This window comes from Equus asinus, chromosome 7 (assembly GCF_041296235.1).
Source record: "Equus asinus isolate D_3611 breed Donkey chromosome 7, EquAss-T2T_v2, whole genome shotgun sequence".
Taxonomy (NCBI): Eukaryota; Metazoa; Chordata; class Mammalia; order Perissodactyla; family Equidae; genus Equus; species Equus asinus.
In genome coordinates this window covers 70,483,753-70,501,250 of record NC_091796.1, presented here as the reverse complement: position 1 = coordinate 70,501,250, position 17,498 = coordinate 70,483,753, and the positions used below count along the sequence as shown (strand labels likewise).

At 40.6% G+C, this 17,498-nt stretch overlaps 1 protein-coding gene across 3 annotated transcripts in view; it reads right to left on the bottom strand.

Moving 5' to 3' along the window:
• Nucleotides 1–16,858, bottom strand: part of PPM1A (protein phosphatase, Mg2+/Mn2+ dependent 1A) — a 41,626-nt gene extending 24,768 nt beyond the window's left edge. The window contains exons 1-2 of one of the 3 annotated variants that reach the window (XM_070513717.1): nt 15,634–16,076; nt 4,673–4,822 (exon numbers count right to left, since the gene is read on the bottom strand). Coding sequence is in view for 1 of the 3 variants with exons in the window: in XM_070513715.1 (XP_070369816.1) it covers nt 16,733–16,856 (124 nt within the window). In the remaining 2 variants the exon portion in view is untranslated. Of the gene's footprint in view, nt 1–4,672; nt 4,823–15,633; nt 16,089–16,732 lie in introns of those variants that run through there. The other 2 variants (XM_070513715.1, XM_044773689.2) reach the window with 2 other exon arrangements.
• Nucleotides 16,859–17,498: the final 640 nt, after the last annotated feature.

Genomic DNA, 17,498 nt, shown 5'->3' with positions numbered 1-17,498 from the left:
ACTAAACTAAGACGGATAGCAAACAAAATCAGTAATTGTAAGAATTCAATCTAGAAGAAAATGTAACCATCTGAAAATAACTTCAAATGTACATGTTTAGGATCCTTCCAAAGTTAAAAAGAACAATAGACATAAAGGGGGAAAAAAGAATAAAAAAATCAGAAATCAAACCAGAATAGGTGGCCGTTAGAGAGAGAACCTGAACATGAGAAAAATATTCACTGAGAAATAAAACAAGTGAAGCCACATAAATTCTAAGCTGAACAAAGTCAAGGTTTGAACTAGTAAATTGAAAAACAATACTTAGGAATTGCCCAGAACATAACACAAAGATTAAGAAGGAATACTGGAAAAACAATATTCAGAGATATAAAACCTCAGGAATTTTCTGGAACTGAAGAAAGATAGGAGTCTACAGACCAACAATGTATTTCAAAGAGCACCTAGAGACAACACAACATACAGATCCAGGCACATCATGGGAATGTGCTCAGAACATCAAGCATAGTAAAATAGACAACAAATACTAACATTCACATCACACTTGAAATATACAGGGTTCTATCCTAAGTGCTTTACATATATTAATGTAATCATCACTGCAACCCCTATAATACGGACACTGTTTCATCATCTCTGTTCAGAATTTGCCCAAGGTCACACAGTAAACAGTGGCAACAGGATACAGAAAAGGAATCTTCTTAAAAACTACAAGAGAGAAAAATTATACACAAAGGCATAACAATTAGCTAGAGACCAGACTTTTCAGAGATTCATGTTTGCCAAGTTTCATAATATAATAAACAGTATCTTGAGGGTGCTGACAGGAAGAGGGAGGGGAGAAGTTTATTAACCAAGACTTCTTTATTTGCTAAAAAAAAAAAGAAAATAATGTGTAAAATATACTTTCAAACAAAAACCAAGGACATTTATAAGCCACATTCTGTTACTAAAAACACTACTAAAGGATATACTTTAGCAAGAAGAAAGGTGAAGCCTGGAGTGAGATACAAGCAACAGTAAATACAGAAACTGGTAAAATATACTGGCTGATTAAATTAGGTATTGAATATAAAAAAGAAAATGAAATTTTTTATGCTACAAAAAGGGGGACATAAAATTGTAGGCAATTATATAGATAATGGAGGAACGTTTAGTGTTTAATCAAATATGAGCTCACAAAAAAATCACCAAATATACAAGGAAAAAGCTGCCACGAGTAGGAGTTAACATATAACAAATACAACTAGCTTAAGACTTCAGATATTGGAATTAGTGAATATAAGATATAAAATAACTATGTATGAAATGTTTAAGAAGATTTAAAAAGAAAAAACAAAAAAATTACCAGGCAAATTGGGAAAGAATTAAATACCACTTTTGGAAACGAAAAAATAATTGTTGGTATTAAAAGTTCAAAGGACAACTTAAACAACAGATTAGAAACAAATGCAGTAAATTAGTTCAGTAAGTTCAAGAAAACTATGTTCACTTCAAAACACCTATAACTAAAGGATCGGGGGGAAGGGGAAGGAGAAAAAGAAAATCAAGTTCTCCAACAATAGTAACAGCATAAACAGTCCACAGATGTAGGTTCTAAAAACTTAAGACCTGGACACTGTAGTGCCCCTGGAAGCCCAGGACTATTAATTCATCTCTCTGATCAGGTCAACTTCCTGGATCACGGCTATGGTAGTAGTAGACTTCTCTAGGCTTTATATCAACATTTATTCCACTGAGAGAATCAGAAAACACCAGCAAAATAATGGTTACTGGGGCCAGCCCCGTGGCCAAGTGGTTAAGTTCGTGCGCTCCGCCTTTGGCGGCCTGGGGTTTCGGCTGGTTCGGATCCTGGGCGTGGACACGGCACTGCTCATCAGGCCACGTTGAGGTGGCGTCCCACATGCCACAACTAGAAGGACCCACAAGTAAAAAAATAAAAAAATAATGGTTACTTTACTCTATACAGAAGAGCCTAATCTCATTTAACAAATGCTCCTCTGGTAACTCCTATTTTCTAAATATTTTTAAATCATAGCAATCTTTAAATTCTCACATCCTACTTTAGTTAGAGGTAGAAGTTTCTTACAGGGTCCATTAGTTTGCAGTTCACCAGCCAAGGTCTCTAGAATGCTGCTCCAATCTCCCTCAGGACTAACAATATTTTCACAGATTACTCTGGTTAAATATTCTTTTAATAAAGCTCAATCCTATAGATCAGTCAATTAAACCAACAAATACTCTTAAGTTTCTCCTTCTATGACATAAATAATCTATAAAAGTTATGAACATTGGGGCCAGCCCCGTGGTGCAGTGGTTTAAGTGCACACGTTCCGCTTCGGCGGCCCTGGGTTCGCTGGTTCGGATCCTGGGTGCTGACATGGCACCGCTTGGCACGCCATGCTGTGGTAGGCGTCCCACATATAAAGTAGAGGAAGGTGGGCATGGAGGTTAGCTCAGGGCCAGTCTTCCTCAGCAAAAAGAGGAGGATTGGCAGCAGATGTTAGCTCAGGGCTAATCTTCCTCAAAGGAAAAAAAAAGTTATGAGCATTTATATAGAGTTCTTTTGCAGAGAAAGGAATACTTGTTCTTAAAACAAATTATATACACAGATATTTTGTAAACTTGATTTCCAATACTAAAAACACTCATTTAAATCAGATACACATTTTATCTGTTAAATAAATCTCAATTGTTCTAAAGAAAATTTAACCTACCTTCATCACCTTTCTCCTTAAAAAAGTTATATACAAAATATTGTAGACAATATTTTGGATAAGGAACTGAATACATCCAAGTGGTCAAATACAGGTACTAACAGTTCTCATTAGTTTGCACTCCCCTCCTCTCAAATTTCCAATTTGCTTAATTACAGGACTTTACTAACTTTAAAGCTATTATGTGGGATGCTGGCTGGCTCTTTTGGGGCACTTTACTGACAGTCCCTAAAATCTCACAAACAATTCTAATCCAACCAGAAGACTGCTGATCTATGAATCAAATAAGATTTCCTTTGGCAGTGGCAACTTCTCATTAGTGCCATTCTCTGGCCAATTCTAGACCTCTGCAGCAGCCCACTGACAACAGGGGCACCCAGAATAGGATTCTGCCCCTCCAATCAGAAACTCCAGGGGAACGGTGCCATTTAACTCTCTGTGGGATTTCTCTGAAGAATAATCCCAAGGTGGTATATGGGTTTCCCACTCTGCACTGGTTTAAACCTGAAGATCTTCGAACAACCCAAAAGACAACACATAACTATTGTTCAGCATCAAAATTCCTACACAAAGTTCTGGAAAGAAAGTATGTCAAGGATACTAGACCTCATCAGAAAATGAAATTATCTTTTGTGCTTCACTGACATGTGACTAAAATTAAAATTTTACAACTGAATATTTAAAAAATGTCACCTGTCTTCCACATTATAAGATCTTTGCTTTCTGTTCTTGCCTCTACTTCTCACTCTCTCCTAAGCAGCCTCTAAGTTTTATTCTTCTGCCCACAAATTCAGTCTCCTTGCAAATTTTAAACCATTTCTACTCCTGCTCTTACCACTTTGTCCCTCCCAAGCCTGAGCAATCTTTTCTTCTATTTTCCCTTTCTTTAATTCTTCCTCATCCTTGGTGTGAGGAAAGTTCAAGAAGGTAGAGTTCAGGTAAGCCAGCTGCAAACAGGAACATTTCAGTGAGCGCATGCAAGACTGAGTTTGAGAGGGAGAAGAGAAATGGCTACCAGGGTAACGTCTTGGGGCAAGCGGGGGGGGGGGGGGGGGGGGGGGGGGGAGGAGGGGCGCTACTGAACAATCCACACAGTGAAAAGCATATTGGAGGTGAGGACCAATGGTACATTTTCTTCAAAGTTATAGTACTAGTGAAAAGCCTCATTCTTGGTTTAAATTTAGATATAGCCTTCCAATTACTGAATGATTTTTCCTGGTCAGAGAAGGAGGAAACAGCTATTATTTAAGCTATAAAAGAAGGCTAAGTTTTCAAAGCTGACTATCTCATGAGAGATACAAGATGTTCACAAAGGGGAGAAATCACTGATCAAAGTCTGGATTCTGTTTATATGAAATATCCAAAAAGCAAATCTACAGAGACAGAAAGTAGATGAGTGGTTGACAAGGGGGACAGGAGAATGGAGAGTGACTGCTAATGAGTACAAGGTTTCTTTTGGGGGTGATGAAAAGGTTCTAAAATTAAATTGTGGCAATGGTTGCACAATTCTGTGAATAAACTAAAAACTACTGAGCCGTAAACTTTAAATGGGTAAATTTTATGCTATGTTAGTTATAACTTAATAAAGCCATTTAAAAAGATTTCTAGGGTTTTATTGGTTTTCTGTATCTGTATTTTACTTTACATAAAAAGATTTAAAAAGATAACTGTAGATTATGTAGTAATATGGAAAGCACTACATTAACATTTTTTCAAACACTAAAAAAAGAGTTACCTGCAAATTTCTTGCTGCTCAACAGTTGTTCATCTTGTAGCTTCAACTAAATATTTACTTCACTCTTTCAATTAAATATTTGCTTAACCTCCTCCAACAAACCAAATTTCACCAAATGAATTACAATGCAAAACAGTTACTGAGTTAAACAATACCTTAATTTAAATGCTTTAAATTAAAACCTTAAAAATGAAACTTCAAAAAGCAAACCAAAACTGACCAATCAAGAGGTGGGGCTGGCCCCGTGGCCGAGTGGTTAAGTTCGCGCACTCCGCTGCAGGCGGCCCAGTGTTTCGTTGGTTCAAATCCTGGGCGCGGACATGGCACTGCTCATTAAAACCACGCTGAGGCAGCGTCTCACATGCCACAACTAGAAGGACACACAACAAAGAATATACAACTATGTACTGGGGGGCTTTGGGGAGAAAAAGGAAAAAATAAAAAATCTTTAAAAACAAAAAAACAAAAAAACTGACCAATCAAACCAACCCAAGTAAGTCAGAAAAAGCTCTTCTATGCTAAGCAGTATTTCGATAACGCCCATGACACAGGGCATTTTTTCTCTACCAAAAACTATTCAAAAATTTGTCGTTGCTGAATTAGGTAAAAATTTACAATTACCCAAACCAGTCCGTTTATACAGCTATTAGCAGCACTTTCAATTTCACAGAGTACGTTTGACACAAAGCTTGCCACTGTTGATGTTTCCTTCATGTTCCATGATTTTTTAACGTATCAACATGTTTTAGACATGTGCTGTGATCTGAATTACATACTCCATAAAGCAGTCTTCTTAAATTCCTACAGAGGTATGAACTGCAGAATTTTTTTTTTTTTTTTTGGTGAGGAAGATTGTCACTGAGCTAACATTTGTGCCAATCTTCCTCTATTTTGTATGTGGGATGCCACCATAGCATGGCTTAATGAGTTGGTGTGTAGGTCTGCCCTGGGAGCTGAACCCGCCAACTGCAGGCTGCTGAGGCAGAGCATGCAAACTTAAGCACTATGCCACGGGGCCAGCCCCAAACTGCACAATTTTTAAAAGTAAACTTTAGCAGTACAAACTGCCTGAAAAATATCTAAGCTAAATTTAGTTGGAGGGTTCTACTGGCTATAAAAATTAGATAGTGACCTATTTTCACTAACAATTACAGTATGAGCAAAACATTTAAAGACTTAGCATAGAGCAATTTAGTTTTTAAAGTTCTCTAAGAATGTTCTGGTATTCACAATCTCAATTTGCCTCATCTATTAACTATTTCAAATGTCTCAGTTTTGGATAACATGTCTACAGATTGGAAAGCGGATTCAATTCCCAGTTTGTTATTTTTTAATCCTTGCGTATTTGAGGATTCAGACTCAGACTGACCTAGAAAACAATAAATGACTTCCTCAGCCAACCTATCCTTTTTTTCTTTTGCTTAAAACAAACAAAAGCCCTCACACAGAGCATTTATTAAGTGTTTGCTGATAACCCTGTATATTTAAGTTGAAAGAAGGGAAAAATAAAACATTAAATATCTAAGATGGTAAAAGGTTCATTCACACACAAAACGGGGGAATTCTAAGTATTTCACACATATGAAATGTCTCTGCCAGAAAAAAAGACAACAAAGTATTTGACTCTAAGAGATAGACTTCTGCATACAATCTAATATTCTTCAAAATAGAATCATTCACTGAGTCCATAAATTGTGATATAGATGTTTTGTGTGTGGAAAAGGATGTTGGGGAAGTATGAGAAAAAAGTTTTTTTTAAAGTGAAAATCCTGTATTTCTAATAGCTTAAAAATACATATATATCCAGCTACTTCCTATACTTGATTAGCCACACCTCAAATGACATGGCTTAAAATGAATTTCTCAACTCCCTGCCACTTCTCCTACCCAGTTCCCTGTCTCAGGAAATAGGTCTACCATTAGTCACGAGCTCACAGAATCCTGTATTTCCCTTATCACAGCACAAGAGAGTCCGTGAATACTTTCTCATTTTAGATTTTCAGGTCCATGAGGGAAGAGATCATGTCTTTTTTTGTTTCACAGTACTTAGCACATAGTGACACCTGATTAATATGTAGGACAAATGAATGATAGCCATCATTGTGACTTCTCCTTTAACAGAGGAGTTAGGAATTCTTTTCCATCCAGTAAAATGTATTCCCATAGAAGCTGACCTACAAACAAACTATATCCTACCATTTCCATTTTGTTATTCTATAGAATACATAGTTGTAATTTTAAAAATCTCTATAGAAACATAATTGATTTCTAATAAGAAAATATTGGATTCTCAAGCAAATTTGCAGCTTATCAATCAAAAACTTGATTTTCAGATTACTGGTCATTATGACTTTTAAAAGTTTCTCAACATCATCAGATGCACACTCTCATTACTGAAAAATGCCACATAAAATACACTGGAGAAGACAAAAGAGACGATGCAGTTTCCACTAGAGGTTACAGTGCCCATACGTTCTCCTTCCCAGAGCTATTTATTTATGCATCTACTCAGTCATTCAATATTCATGAATAGGTAAATTTTTTAAAAAGTCTTTGATGTAAGAAGCAAGTATAAGGTAAGTTAGACACAAAGGAATAATTTCTGGGAGCTAGGAAATCCACTTTCAATGTATTTTAGACAAAAATATCTTTAACTGAGTCTGGGAGTTTCACTGTATAAAATGAATCATCCCATTTGTACTTAAGGAGCTCCTTATTCTACTGACTGTAGCAAACAGTACAAGATCACACCAGATGGCTGACTAGTTGCTGAAGTACTTGCTTATAGTATCAGGAAGCATTTATACAGATGGAGAAAATGAAGATGACAGATATGGAGTAACACAGGGTTAAGCTGTGGTTTGACCACAGAACAAAAGCTGCCAGTTCTAAGATCAGCCCTGTGACATCCAAAACAGCCTTACAGACTCTCAGCAATAATATTTTACTGCTTTATAAAAAGTGAAAATTTTAGTTACTACCTATTTATATTCTGAAGCATGATGGCATACTGCAAAGATGTTTTTCTAAAGTCTGGTAAGTTTTGTGATTCTGTTTGCAAAACAAAACTAAAAAAGTAATACACAGCCACTCGTCGCTTATCCTTATCATTAATATTTTCATTTCTGAATTTTGGTAACAAAATTAAGTAAGCAAGCTGCATCTCCTATAGACGTAATACCAAATTTGACGCAATTTTCTACCATTCACGCTAAAGAAAAGGAGCATTTCTAAGAAGCCAAGACATTCATTCAAAGTTGGTAGTGAATTATGTTCTTATTCTCTGAGACAGTACAGTTCTTGAATGACATATTCTTTAAATAATTAAGCCACATAAAGCATGACTCAAACAAAACAAAACAAAGCCGTTTATCTACATCCCTGCCTGAGACAGTCATATCACAGATGCATACAAAGCACCAGCCTAAATTTAAACTGGATTATACATGACCTATGCTCTCTCATGGTCTAATATATTTCTGGCTCACATTCAATTTTCTTTGTCATGTGTTCATCAGAAAATGAACAGGAAGACTACAAAGATTAAATAATCGTATAATGAGCACCTATTTAAAACAAATGAAACTTGGTCCCTGCTTTCAAGGAATTTTTATTTTTAATAAATCTTAATATTGAAATGTTCCACATACAGTATAATCTCTATTGTAAACCCAATTAGGTAGCTTGTGTTTAACACTATCTTCTTAAACTCAGTAAGAATTTCACTTGAATAAAGGACTGATGAAATTATTTGTCAGCAGGGTGCAAAGTAATGAACATGAATAAAATAAGCCATAAGACAAAAGTGTGTCTGGCTGTGGTACTAGTTGTATTATAGCTATATCTTATACGCTTTTTTATATTAAAAAATTTAACAGTTCTTCTTGTGAAAGTTCTAAAAGGAGCTGACCTGTCAAGTGTCACTGTGCACTTTAAATTTAGTGCACTCTTCCACCTCAGATCCCAACTTAACCACAAGAGTCATTCTCTGTACGATGCAACTGTAGTCATATCCTTCATATACAAAGATTTTCTAACCCATCACAACTGCCAACACATTTTCTTTTAGCAGTAGCAATAAAACTGTAGTGACCCACAACATAATTACTTTGAAAAGTCCAAGGAAATGTGTTTGGTTTTTGTTACTAGCTGTGAAACTTTGGACAAATCACTTAACCTGTTTCAATTTCCTCATCTGCTAAGATACAAGTAATAATAGTATCTATCTCATATAGATAGATATGAAGATTTAATGAGACAGTACTTGAAAATTTCTATGATAATGCCTGGCATATAAATGCTTAATAATGTTAGTTATCATTGTTACCAGCTAATGTCAAGGCTTGAAAAACTTAAGAGGTACACAAAGAATCATATTCGTGATTCTGGTCTCATTAGTATCATACCAAGCAGTCACAGACTGCCTACATAAAACTATCCATTTAAAAATTGAAATTTTTAAAAAGAAAATTTACCATGTATTTGCTAAATACTGGATGTAGTTTAACAGTTTGATGAGGTTTAAAGTTTAGCTTAGAGGTTTATGTGAACACAGACTATTCATATTTAGACATTTGCTTGGTTCAAATTAAATCAGTTAATAGTTCTCTCTCTTCTGTAATTACTACACTAATTACCATGACTCCACAATTTCTGTTTAAAAGGATACCTAGTTCACAATAATATTTGCAGATGTAACTCTGGAAAGAGATGCATCATTATGAATGTCCTGTTAACCCTCAAAGCCAAAACGTAGGACGTTAAAATGAAACCTTTAGGTCCAGAATCAGTCAAGCTAATTTTCTATGCCAACAACAGAAAAACTCTGCCACATTTCAGATTTGTATAATCTTCACACTTAAATATCCAGGTTCAGCCAAAATAATAAATAGGAAGAGAGTCAGAAATGTCTGCTACCAGAAAGTTCTACCTTCTTCCACCACCTTCTACAGCAATCACTCCCACTCTCAGGCGGATTTCGCCTAACACAAAACATCTGAATGTCTACTATCCACAAGACACTGTGCCAGGCTTTGGGTATAATAAAAAGTTATTGTACTTTCCCCTTCAGAATTTTATAATTAAATTGAACACACAATTATAATTAAAACACAAATACCTTGCAGTAAAGCATATGACTAAAGCTATACAAATAATACAACAGATACTGCTACAGAAGTACAGAGAAATGAGAGATGAAACACTCTGGTGATCAGAGAAGGCTTTCTGGACGAGGAAATATTAGAAGTGAGCTTTGATAAAGGAGAAAACAAAAGCTAGAGAAGGGCGGGCAAGAATTCCAAGCTAGCAATTAGCATGTGTAAAGATCCACTGAGAGAAAAGTACAGGGTATGTTCCAGAGATGGCAAATGTACCAGTTTGGTTGAAATAGATCAGTCCTAAGGTCCAATCATGGAAAGTGTCAAAAGCCAAGCCAAGAATTCTGAACTTTATTCTAGAGGCAAAAGGGAGTCAGTAAGTATATTGAGCAGAGAAATAATATGATGAAAATAGTATCTTAGGAAGAATTTCGGGATGGTTTACAGAGGGAGGTAGGAGGGAGACGTAGTACAAGATACTAGTGGGAAAGACCAGTTGGAGTGCTAAAACATGGTTTGGGTATAAGGTAATAAGACTTGAACTGTTCCAATACAATTTCTCAACCTTAAATAACCCAGGATCCACATAAAAAGCCTTAATGCCTTTTATGAAGACTTCCTTCCACCTACCTTTTTTCTTTATATAGGAAGAAGTGAGTTAACTAGAATAATTTAGTTTCCTTAATCTCTCTTGCATCTTTTCTGGTAGCAATATCTTCTTGTCCATTTCTAATCATGAACTGTAACTCCTCTCCAAAATACCAACCCTTGTCCCTCCTCACTTACTGATCATTCTACTCTGAACATTCACCTTTGCTTTATTACTTTTACTCTTTATCCTCTATCTAACCATCTACTCTCATCTAATCATTAACTCCAAACCCACAACTTCTCTCCAGCTTCATACAGTCAAATAAATCTACTTATACTCAATTTTCTCTTCCATTACCTCTTAACTTTTAGTCTATTCATATACAAGTTCTATATACCAACAACCTTTAGAACCTATTCTAAAGTCTACTCAATCTCATAGTTTGGTTTCCAGGCTCATTGCTAAAATTATACTCAAAAGACAACCCTCTCACACCCACTAATTCTCTATTCCCCTATGTACCTCAAGATTTCATATCCTACTCAACAACAGCAGTTACTATTTGGTACTTTTCTCATGGTAGAAAACATGTCAAGTGCCTTATGTAATTATCTCATTTAATCTTCAAGATTACCTTATTAGAATGACCTTTTCATTTCACAGATAAAGAAAACTGAGGCTTAGAGAAATCAAGTTGCTTGCCCAAGATCACCCCACTAGTAAGTTTTACCACCTTCTCCTTTCCAAAGACTTCTATGTGGCTCTATTGACTAGATGTACTCAGAAACATTTCTCTTAATCCTTCATTAAGGATATAAACCATGAGAATTAACATCGATTCCATTCCTCAATCTGAATGAACAATGACAGCTGAAGACATAAAATTGTTTAACTCTGTTGACTTCTGAAACTCTGGGAATGAGAAAATGAACTTTTTTTTGTAGATCTTTTCTTTTTTTTGAGCCCATGTTGTTGTTTTTTTTTTTTTTTTGGTGAAGAAGATTGTTGCCAATCTTCCTCTTTTTTTCTCCCCAAAGCCCCAATACATAGTTGTATATCCTAGTTGCAAGTCATTCTAGTTCTTCTATGTGGGATGCTGTCACAGCATGGCCTGATAAGCAGTTGCTAGGTCTGTGCCCAAGCTCTGAATCGGCCTACCCCAGGTGGCCTAAGTGGAGGACGTGAACACAACCACTTGGCTATGGGGCCAGCCCCTGAACTGAACTTCTTAAATCTTTTCTGAATGTTTTAGAAGGGACCCCTGCATTGGAAGACTTAACTACATAAATTTCTACGGTCTCTTTTAATTCTGGGAATCTGAACCAGAAGTGTTACCATTCAGCTTTTCATTTTGATTGCTAGGAACAAGAAGGCTCATCTAATTGGGAAAAAAATCCACACATGAATATTTTGAAAATAATTTTATTTCTATCGGGATCTGATCCTGGCATGTTAGATTCTCTGACCCTTACTTCTTCATTTGTAAAACAGAGATAACATCATATGATTTAGAAGGTTGCAGCAAAAATTAAAGCTGACACAAATAAATGGTCGATAAATTATGGCTTTTATCATCCACTTTCTTCTGTATCTAGAAGTAGTTCTCTCTCATAGGATTTTAGTTCAAATCATATCAGCCACAAAAACTCTAACGACTTTCAATCTAGCTCCTAAATATGAGAACTACATAAATGTGGTCAATGGATTCCAAACATATTAAGAATTATAGGAGCCGGCCCGGTGGAGGAGTGGTTGAGTTTGCTTGCTTCACTTAGGTGGCCCAGGGTTTCCCTGGTTCGGATCCTGGGCGTGGACCTGGCACTGCTCATCAAGCCATGCTGAGGCAGCGTCCCACATGCCACAAGTAGAAGCACCTACAACTAGAATATACAACTATGTACTGGAGGGCTTTGGGGAGAAGAAAAAGAAGTGAACAAAAAAGACTGACAACAGATGTTAGCTCAAGTGCCAATCTTTAAAAAAAAAAATTTATAAAAACTCAGACTCCCTCCTTTATCACATATTTACTCAAGTAATGTTTAAACAGCTCTAATTTTATAAACACAGAATCAACAGCCTACTTTATTAATATACATTAGTATCCAGTATCTCTCCCTCAGTTTCGTAGAAAAATTCTAAAGTCGATTATACTTTAAATACAGGTAGACAGAACCTCACCTCTCTTAATCGCTTACTGTCTCTAGCTCCTCCTACCTGCCTCAGCAAAAGAAAAGCTAGGTAAAGAGATTATCTAGGGAGCACATATACAGCTAGGACAAGCAAAGGTCAAAATCATCAAGGAATGTATTCTAGTGACTCATAACAAAATATAAAATTGTTACTTGGGTCATATGGAGCATATCAGACAACAGAAAGAGCAAAAGAATATAGATAATTAACCTTTTGATTTTGATATAATTTAACCCAAGCTTCTTTCACTTAAGGTTAGTTAATAATCCCAGGTGGAAATTCACAGAATTTATACATCCTGGCTAATCCTGAAATAATAAATGAAGCAACTGAATTTTTAAAATTTTTTCACCAACATTATTTGAGATGGAAGACAGAACATCTTCTGGCATAACGTTACTATCCAAGGTACAGGAAGACAGAAACGTCTGCCTAGTTGCCTCATAACAACTCTCCCCTCCCTCGAGGTCCTATCCTTCACAGGGCCACACCTTATTTTATCTTCTTGCTTAACTCTTGGAGGACTCCACTTGAGCCTATTTTCTTACATGACTGCCTCCTTCCTCCAATTTGATTAAGGATGGAAAGCAGTCAAGAGTATCACTCAGACTCAGGCACCCAGGCAAGTGTTAGACAATCATTTGGGGGGGAATCACCAAAATATCACCTTATAATTAATTATTCCTACATGACCACACACTTACATCTTAAGAAATTAATCCAGCTCTCAGGGGTGAGCATCGCAGGGGTAATAAGCTCTCTGTGGACCTACGTCAGTCTTTAGTATTAAATTATTAAATAAGCATTCATAGTTAAACCAGAATCAGCTACACATTCTACTAGCCATTATAATAAATAGTCTAAGTATAATATGAACAAATTCAAAGGCTGTAGCTTTCTGGTAACTGCTTAGCAATATTTACCATCAGACAGCATGACAGACAGTGCTATAGATTTCTTTGAAAAAAAAAATTAGGTACCAAGGAACAAATTTTCAAAGGAAAGTTTATTATCAAGTCAAGATAAGCAAGACCCAGCTTGAACTGACAGAAAAACCTTCATAATGTGTTCTTATAATGCCCTTTGCATCAAACCATCAAGGGTCGTGTGCTTGTTCAAATCTGTAGACTCAACCACCCTCTGTCTCCCGTGGAATCTCCATCCTTCCTCCAAGGGTTTTTCTCGACTTCCCAATCCCAGGAGAACAATCAATAAATGCCACCTACAGGAATCTCTTTCCTGAAGAATTATCACCCACTTAAAATTCTTTTAAGTAAGACACAACCCAGAAAGAAAATCAGCTTTAGAGTGCAGAAACATCTAACTGCTTAGCACACACCAGGCATTTGGTCAAGGCATACTGAATAGACAATGTTAAGGGAATCAAAAAATTTAACAACTGGACAGTACATTTGATCATATATTCACCCCTCTGGCTTTACTGATTTGTAAGTGGAGACTCAAAAGGTTAAAGGACTTGTCCACGGACAGAGATATTTTGGAGCACAGCCATGACTAAACAATTCTTGCCTCCTAGTGCAATGTTCCCTTCAACAGGTTATATATATACACATATAAATGCCAAGTAAAAAGAAATGTTAATAACCCCAGCATTGAACCATGTTATTTCTCAAATATATACTGAGGTAGCTAGCCAAACTCTACTAGTCTTAATATACCTCTCCCATTATATAGTTACTTCACTGATATGAAAAATGTTTAATGATATCAAATCAAAAATGTCTTAAGCAACTTTCATGGGCAGTTCATTATAGTTTCTATAACGTGATATTGCTGTAACTTGCAGGTTAAAAGTAATCACTCTACATGAGTGAATGTTTAATCAGATATATGTGAGTTACACATAAGAACACAACTGTAACATCAGGCAAGGAATGTTACTTTGTGCTTCAAATTATTTATCGGCAAAGGAAATATTAAATTAATAAAGGTAACATCTGTAAACAAAAAATAGGCGGGAGGCGGGGTGACTATCTTCCTAGTCAGTTTTCTAATCTGTCAAGAGTTACAGAAATACAATCTTCGGAAAAGGCCCAATATGTAAAAAGGCAAAAGTGAAGGTGTTCCAGTCAAAGAGTTGGGGAGCCAGCTCCGCTGGGCTTCGGAGAGCTCTGGAACCCCTATGGCTCAGCAGAGTGCTGATGAAATAAATCAACCCCCTGACTCCTAAGAGCTCTTCACGTCTAAACAGTGTTGTTTAAAATCCCAACCTGCAAGTTTGAAAAGATTAAGCCTTTTTCCTCAGAGCAATTTTTCAGATTTCTATTTTTTTCCAGAAACGTCAAAATCATTAACTCCGGGAAAATAAGAGCTATTTCCCATAGATTTTTACACTTCCCATTCTCTTCCAATCACTTCTTAAAATGTATTCGGCTCGTTTACTGCAATTAGCAGAAAACTCAGTGCTGGGGGTGGGACGGCGCGTAGATTTCCTGGCTTGGACAACGAAGTACCACCTCTGTGGATCTTAGAAGAGGGAAGGAAAAATACCCCAGGGGATGAAATTTTCAAAACCTATCTAAAACTGCGGTCGTAGAAGGCTCTCCACAGCCAGCTCGCAAGAACGTATTTGCAATGTACAAGCAGAACAGAACCATACCTCACCAAACTCTAACATCAAGAACTTTCACCCACACAATTTACACGGTTAAAAAGACAGGAGAAGAAATCAGGGTGGTTTACTTCAATGGATTTGTCTGATGCCTTAAAAATGAATGGACCGGCGGCATCATTGACTCGAGTTCTGAAGGAGCCTCACTCTCAGCTCTGCCCCCTATAAAACCTGGAGCAAATTCTCCAGAATCTGCTATTCCGAGGGTCAGTCCGGTCCGAAGGGGGCCTCCCTCCGGGGGTTGCAGCCCAGGCGGCCGGGCGGCCGGGCGGACGGCCGGGCGGCGGGTGGGGGCGCCGCGACGCCCCCTCTGCTCTCGGGAAAAGTTCCGCCGGCCGCTCTCGGGCCAGGCCGGCCCTCGCCCTCGCCCGCGCCGCCGCCGACACGCGCCCAGCCTCGGCGGCCCGAGGGTCGCGCCCCCCGCCCCCCGCGCGCCGCCAAACACCTCGCCCCCGCCTCCCCGCCGCCGCCCCGGCGGAGCGTTAACCCCTCGCCGCCCGCCGCCCGGCCGCGGGGAGGAGGCTGGGCCAGGGGGTGGAGTTGTCGCGTCTCCTCCCGGGAGCGCCCGGGCAGACGCCCGGCTTGTTTACAGGCCCCAGGCCCAGGCCTGGCCGCCGCCGCGCAGGCCCGCGCCGCCCGCCCGCCCTCGGCCCGAGCGGAGCGCTTACCCGGAGCAGCAGCGGGCGGGCAGGTCCCTGGTCGGCCGAGGCGGAGACGGCGACGGCGGCCGGGGAGGGGGCGGGAAGGGGGTCACCGCGGCCGCGGCCGGCCAGGTCAGGCCGGGGAGGGGGTGGAGGAGGGGAGGAGCCGGGCTGCGTCCGGGCCCCCGGCTCTCGGCGTCCTCGCGGTTCAGATCATCCGGGCGTTGGAGCGGGAGGCGGAGAGCGGGTCCCAGAGGAGGAGGAGGAAGAGCCGAAGATTCATCGCTTTCGCGCCCCACCTGCCTGGCGCCCCCCCACCCCCCCTCCCCAACCACCCGTTCCCGAACTGCAGCCGCCCGAGCACCCGAAGCCGCGGTCCGGGCCGGCGTCGAGACCACTGCTCCCTCGCTCCCGCGCGCGCTCCCGCCCCTAGCGCCGCCACCGCCTCGAGCGCGTCCCCGCGCAGGCGCGCTCACGACGGCGCCGTGCTGCCCCTCCCCCCTCCTCCGCCCGCCCAGCCCCGCCGGCTCAGCCGCCGCTACAGCTGCGGCGCGGCGGAGCAGCTGGAGAGACCCGGATGTCGTTGGGCAGGAACTGCGGCGAGGGCTGGCGCGCGGGGGAGGGGCGGCGGCAGATGACGTCACTGCCCTGCCCGGCTTCGCTCGCCGCAGCCGCCGGGCTGACGGGGCTCCAGGCTGAAGCCGAAAAGAGTATCCAAACCCTAGTCCCAACCGAGACCGGGGCCTTCACGCCCCGGCGCCGGAGCCTGGGCAGTGGCCGAGATGTTAGGAACCCCGGAGATCGCGAACGTCTCCGAGCCCGGCGTCTGCCGAGTCGAGAGGGCGCAGCTCCCGCTAGGGCGTCCCGCCTCCCGCCCCGGCGCTTCCACCTGTCTGCGAATACACGCCCACTCCCCGCGAAGACGCCGGCCACAGTCCCCGAGGCCTGGCCCCGCGCGGCCGCGCTCTCGGGTGCAGCCGCGGACTGGCGGCGGCCTGGCTGCTGCGGCTCGACCGCGCGCTGGGTCCCAGGCCGCCGCCAGACCCCCTCCCCAGGGTCCCACGCTTCCGGAGCCATCCTCCCCCAGTGACCCCAGGAGGCCCACGCAGGTGCCCCAGCCACACACCTCGAGTCCCGAAGGGCGGCACACGCCCCCTACCACCACCCACCCACAAGCCAGAGCAGCTGACACGCACGCGGTGCATGAGTTTCTGGCAGGTTTTCGGTCTGTAGCTCAGGGGATTCCACATTGTATTTATTTGCACATGTTAGACAGTCACGTGATTCTGTCACAGGGGACCTCCAACGACCTCCAATGAGGTTAAAGAAACGAAGGACTTTTCAAAATCTGAAGGATAATCAGAAAAGTAACAGCTGCTTCTGTTAAGAGTTAGAGATCGGCTAAACCTAATTGAAACTGCACGTGCAGGCGGCCAAAATCCAGTTTAGCTAGCTAGACTACGGAAAACCCAACCCACGCTGTTTGCAGACGCCTGGGATAGAATGACAAACCCTAGGCGGCCAATGAGTCAGAACTGGGGAGCAGTACATCACCAGCACGAGTTCCCATTGGTTGGGGTGCCTTTCCCTCTCTTGTCAAAGGTTAACCTGTTCTTGCGTTTGACCTACACCACATTTGCAGGAACAGAAGTTTAAAAGAAAATCCGTGTTTTAAAAAGATGCTCCGTTATATACAAAAAACCCCCAAATGCTTCATTATAGGAGGCAGGTACTTTAAAAAGAACACCTGAAAATATTAGCCAAATTGTTTTCTGGCTGATAAAATGGTAAATTTGTGAGGAGGCCTCTCTGTTTTATCTCAGGAGCTTACTGTAGCAATTTGTCCCCTGCTACCTTGTGTCTCTTAAAAACACTTTGTTGCCCCGAATCTT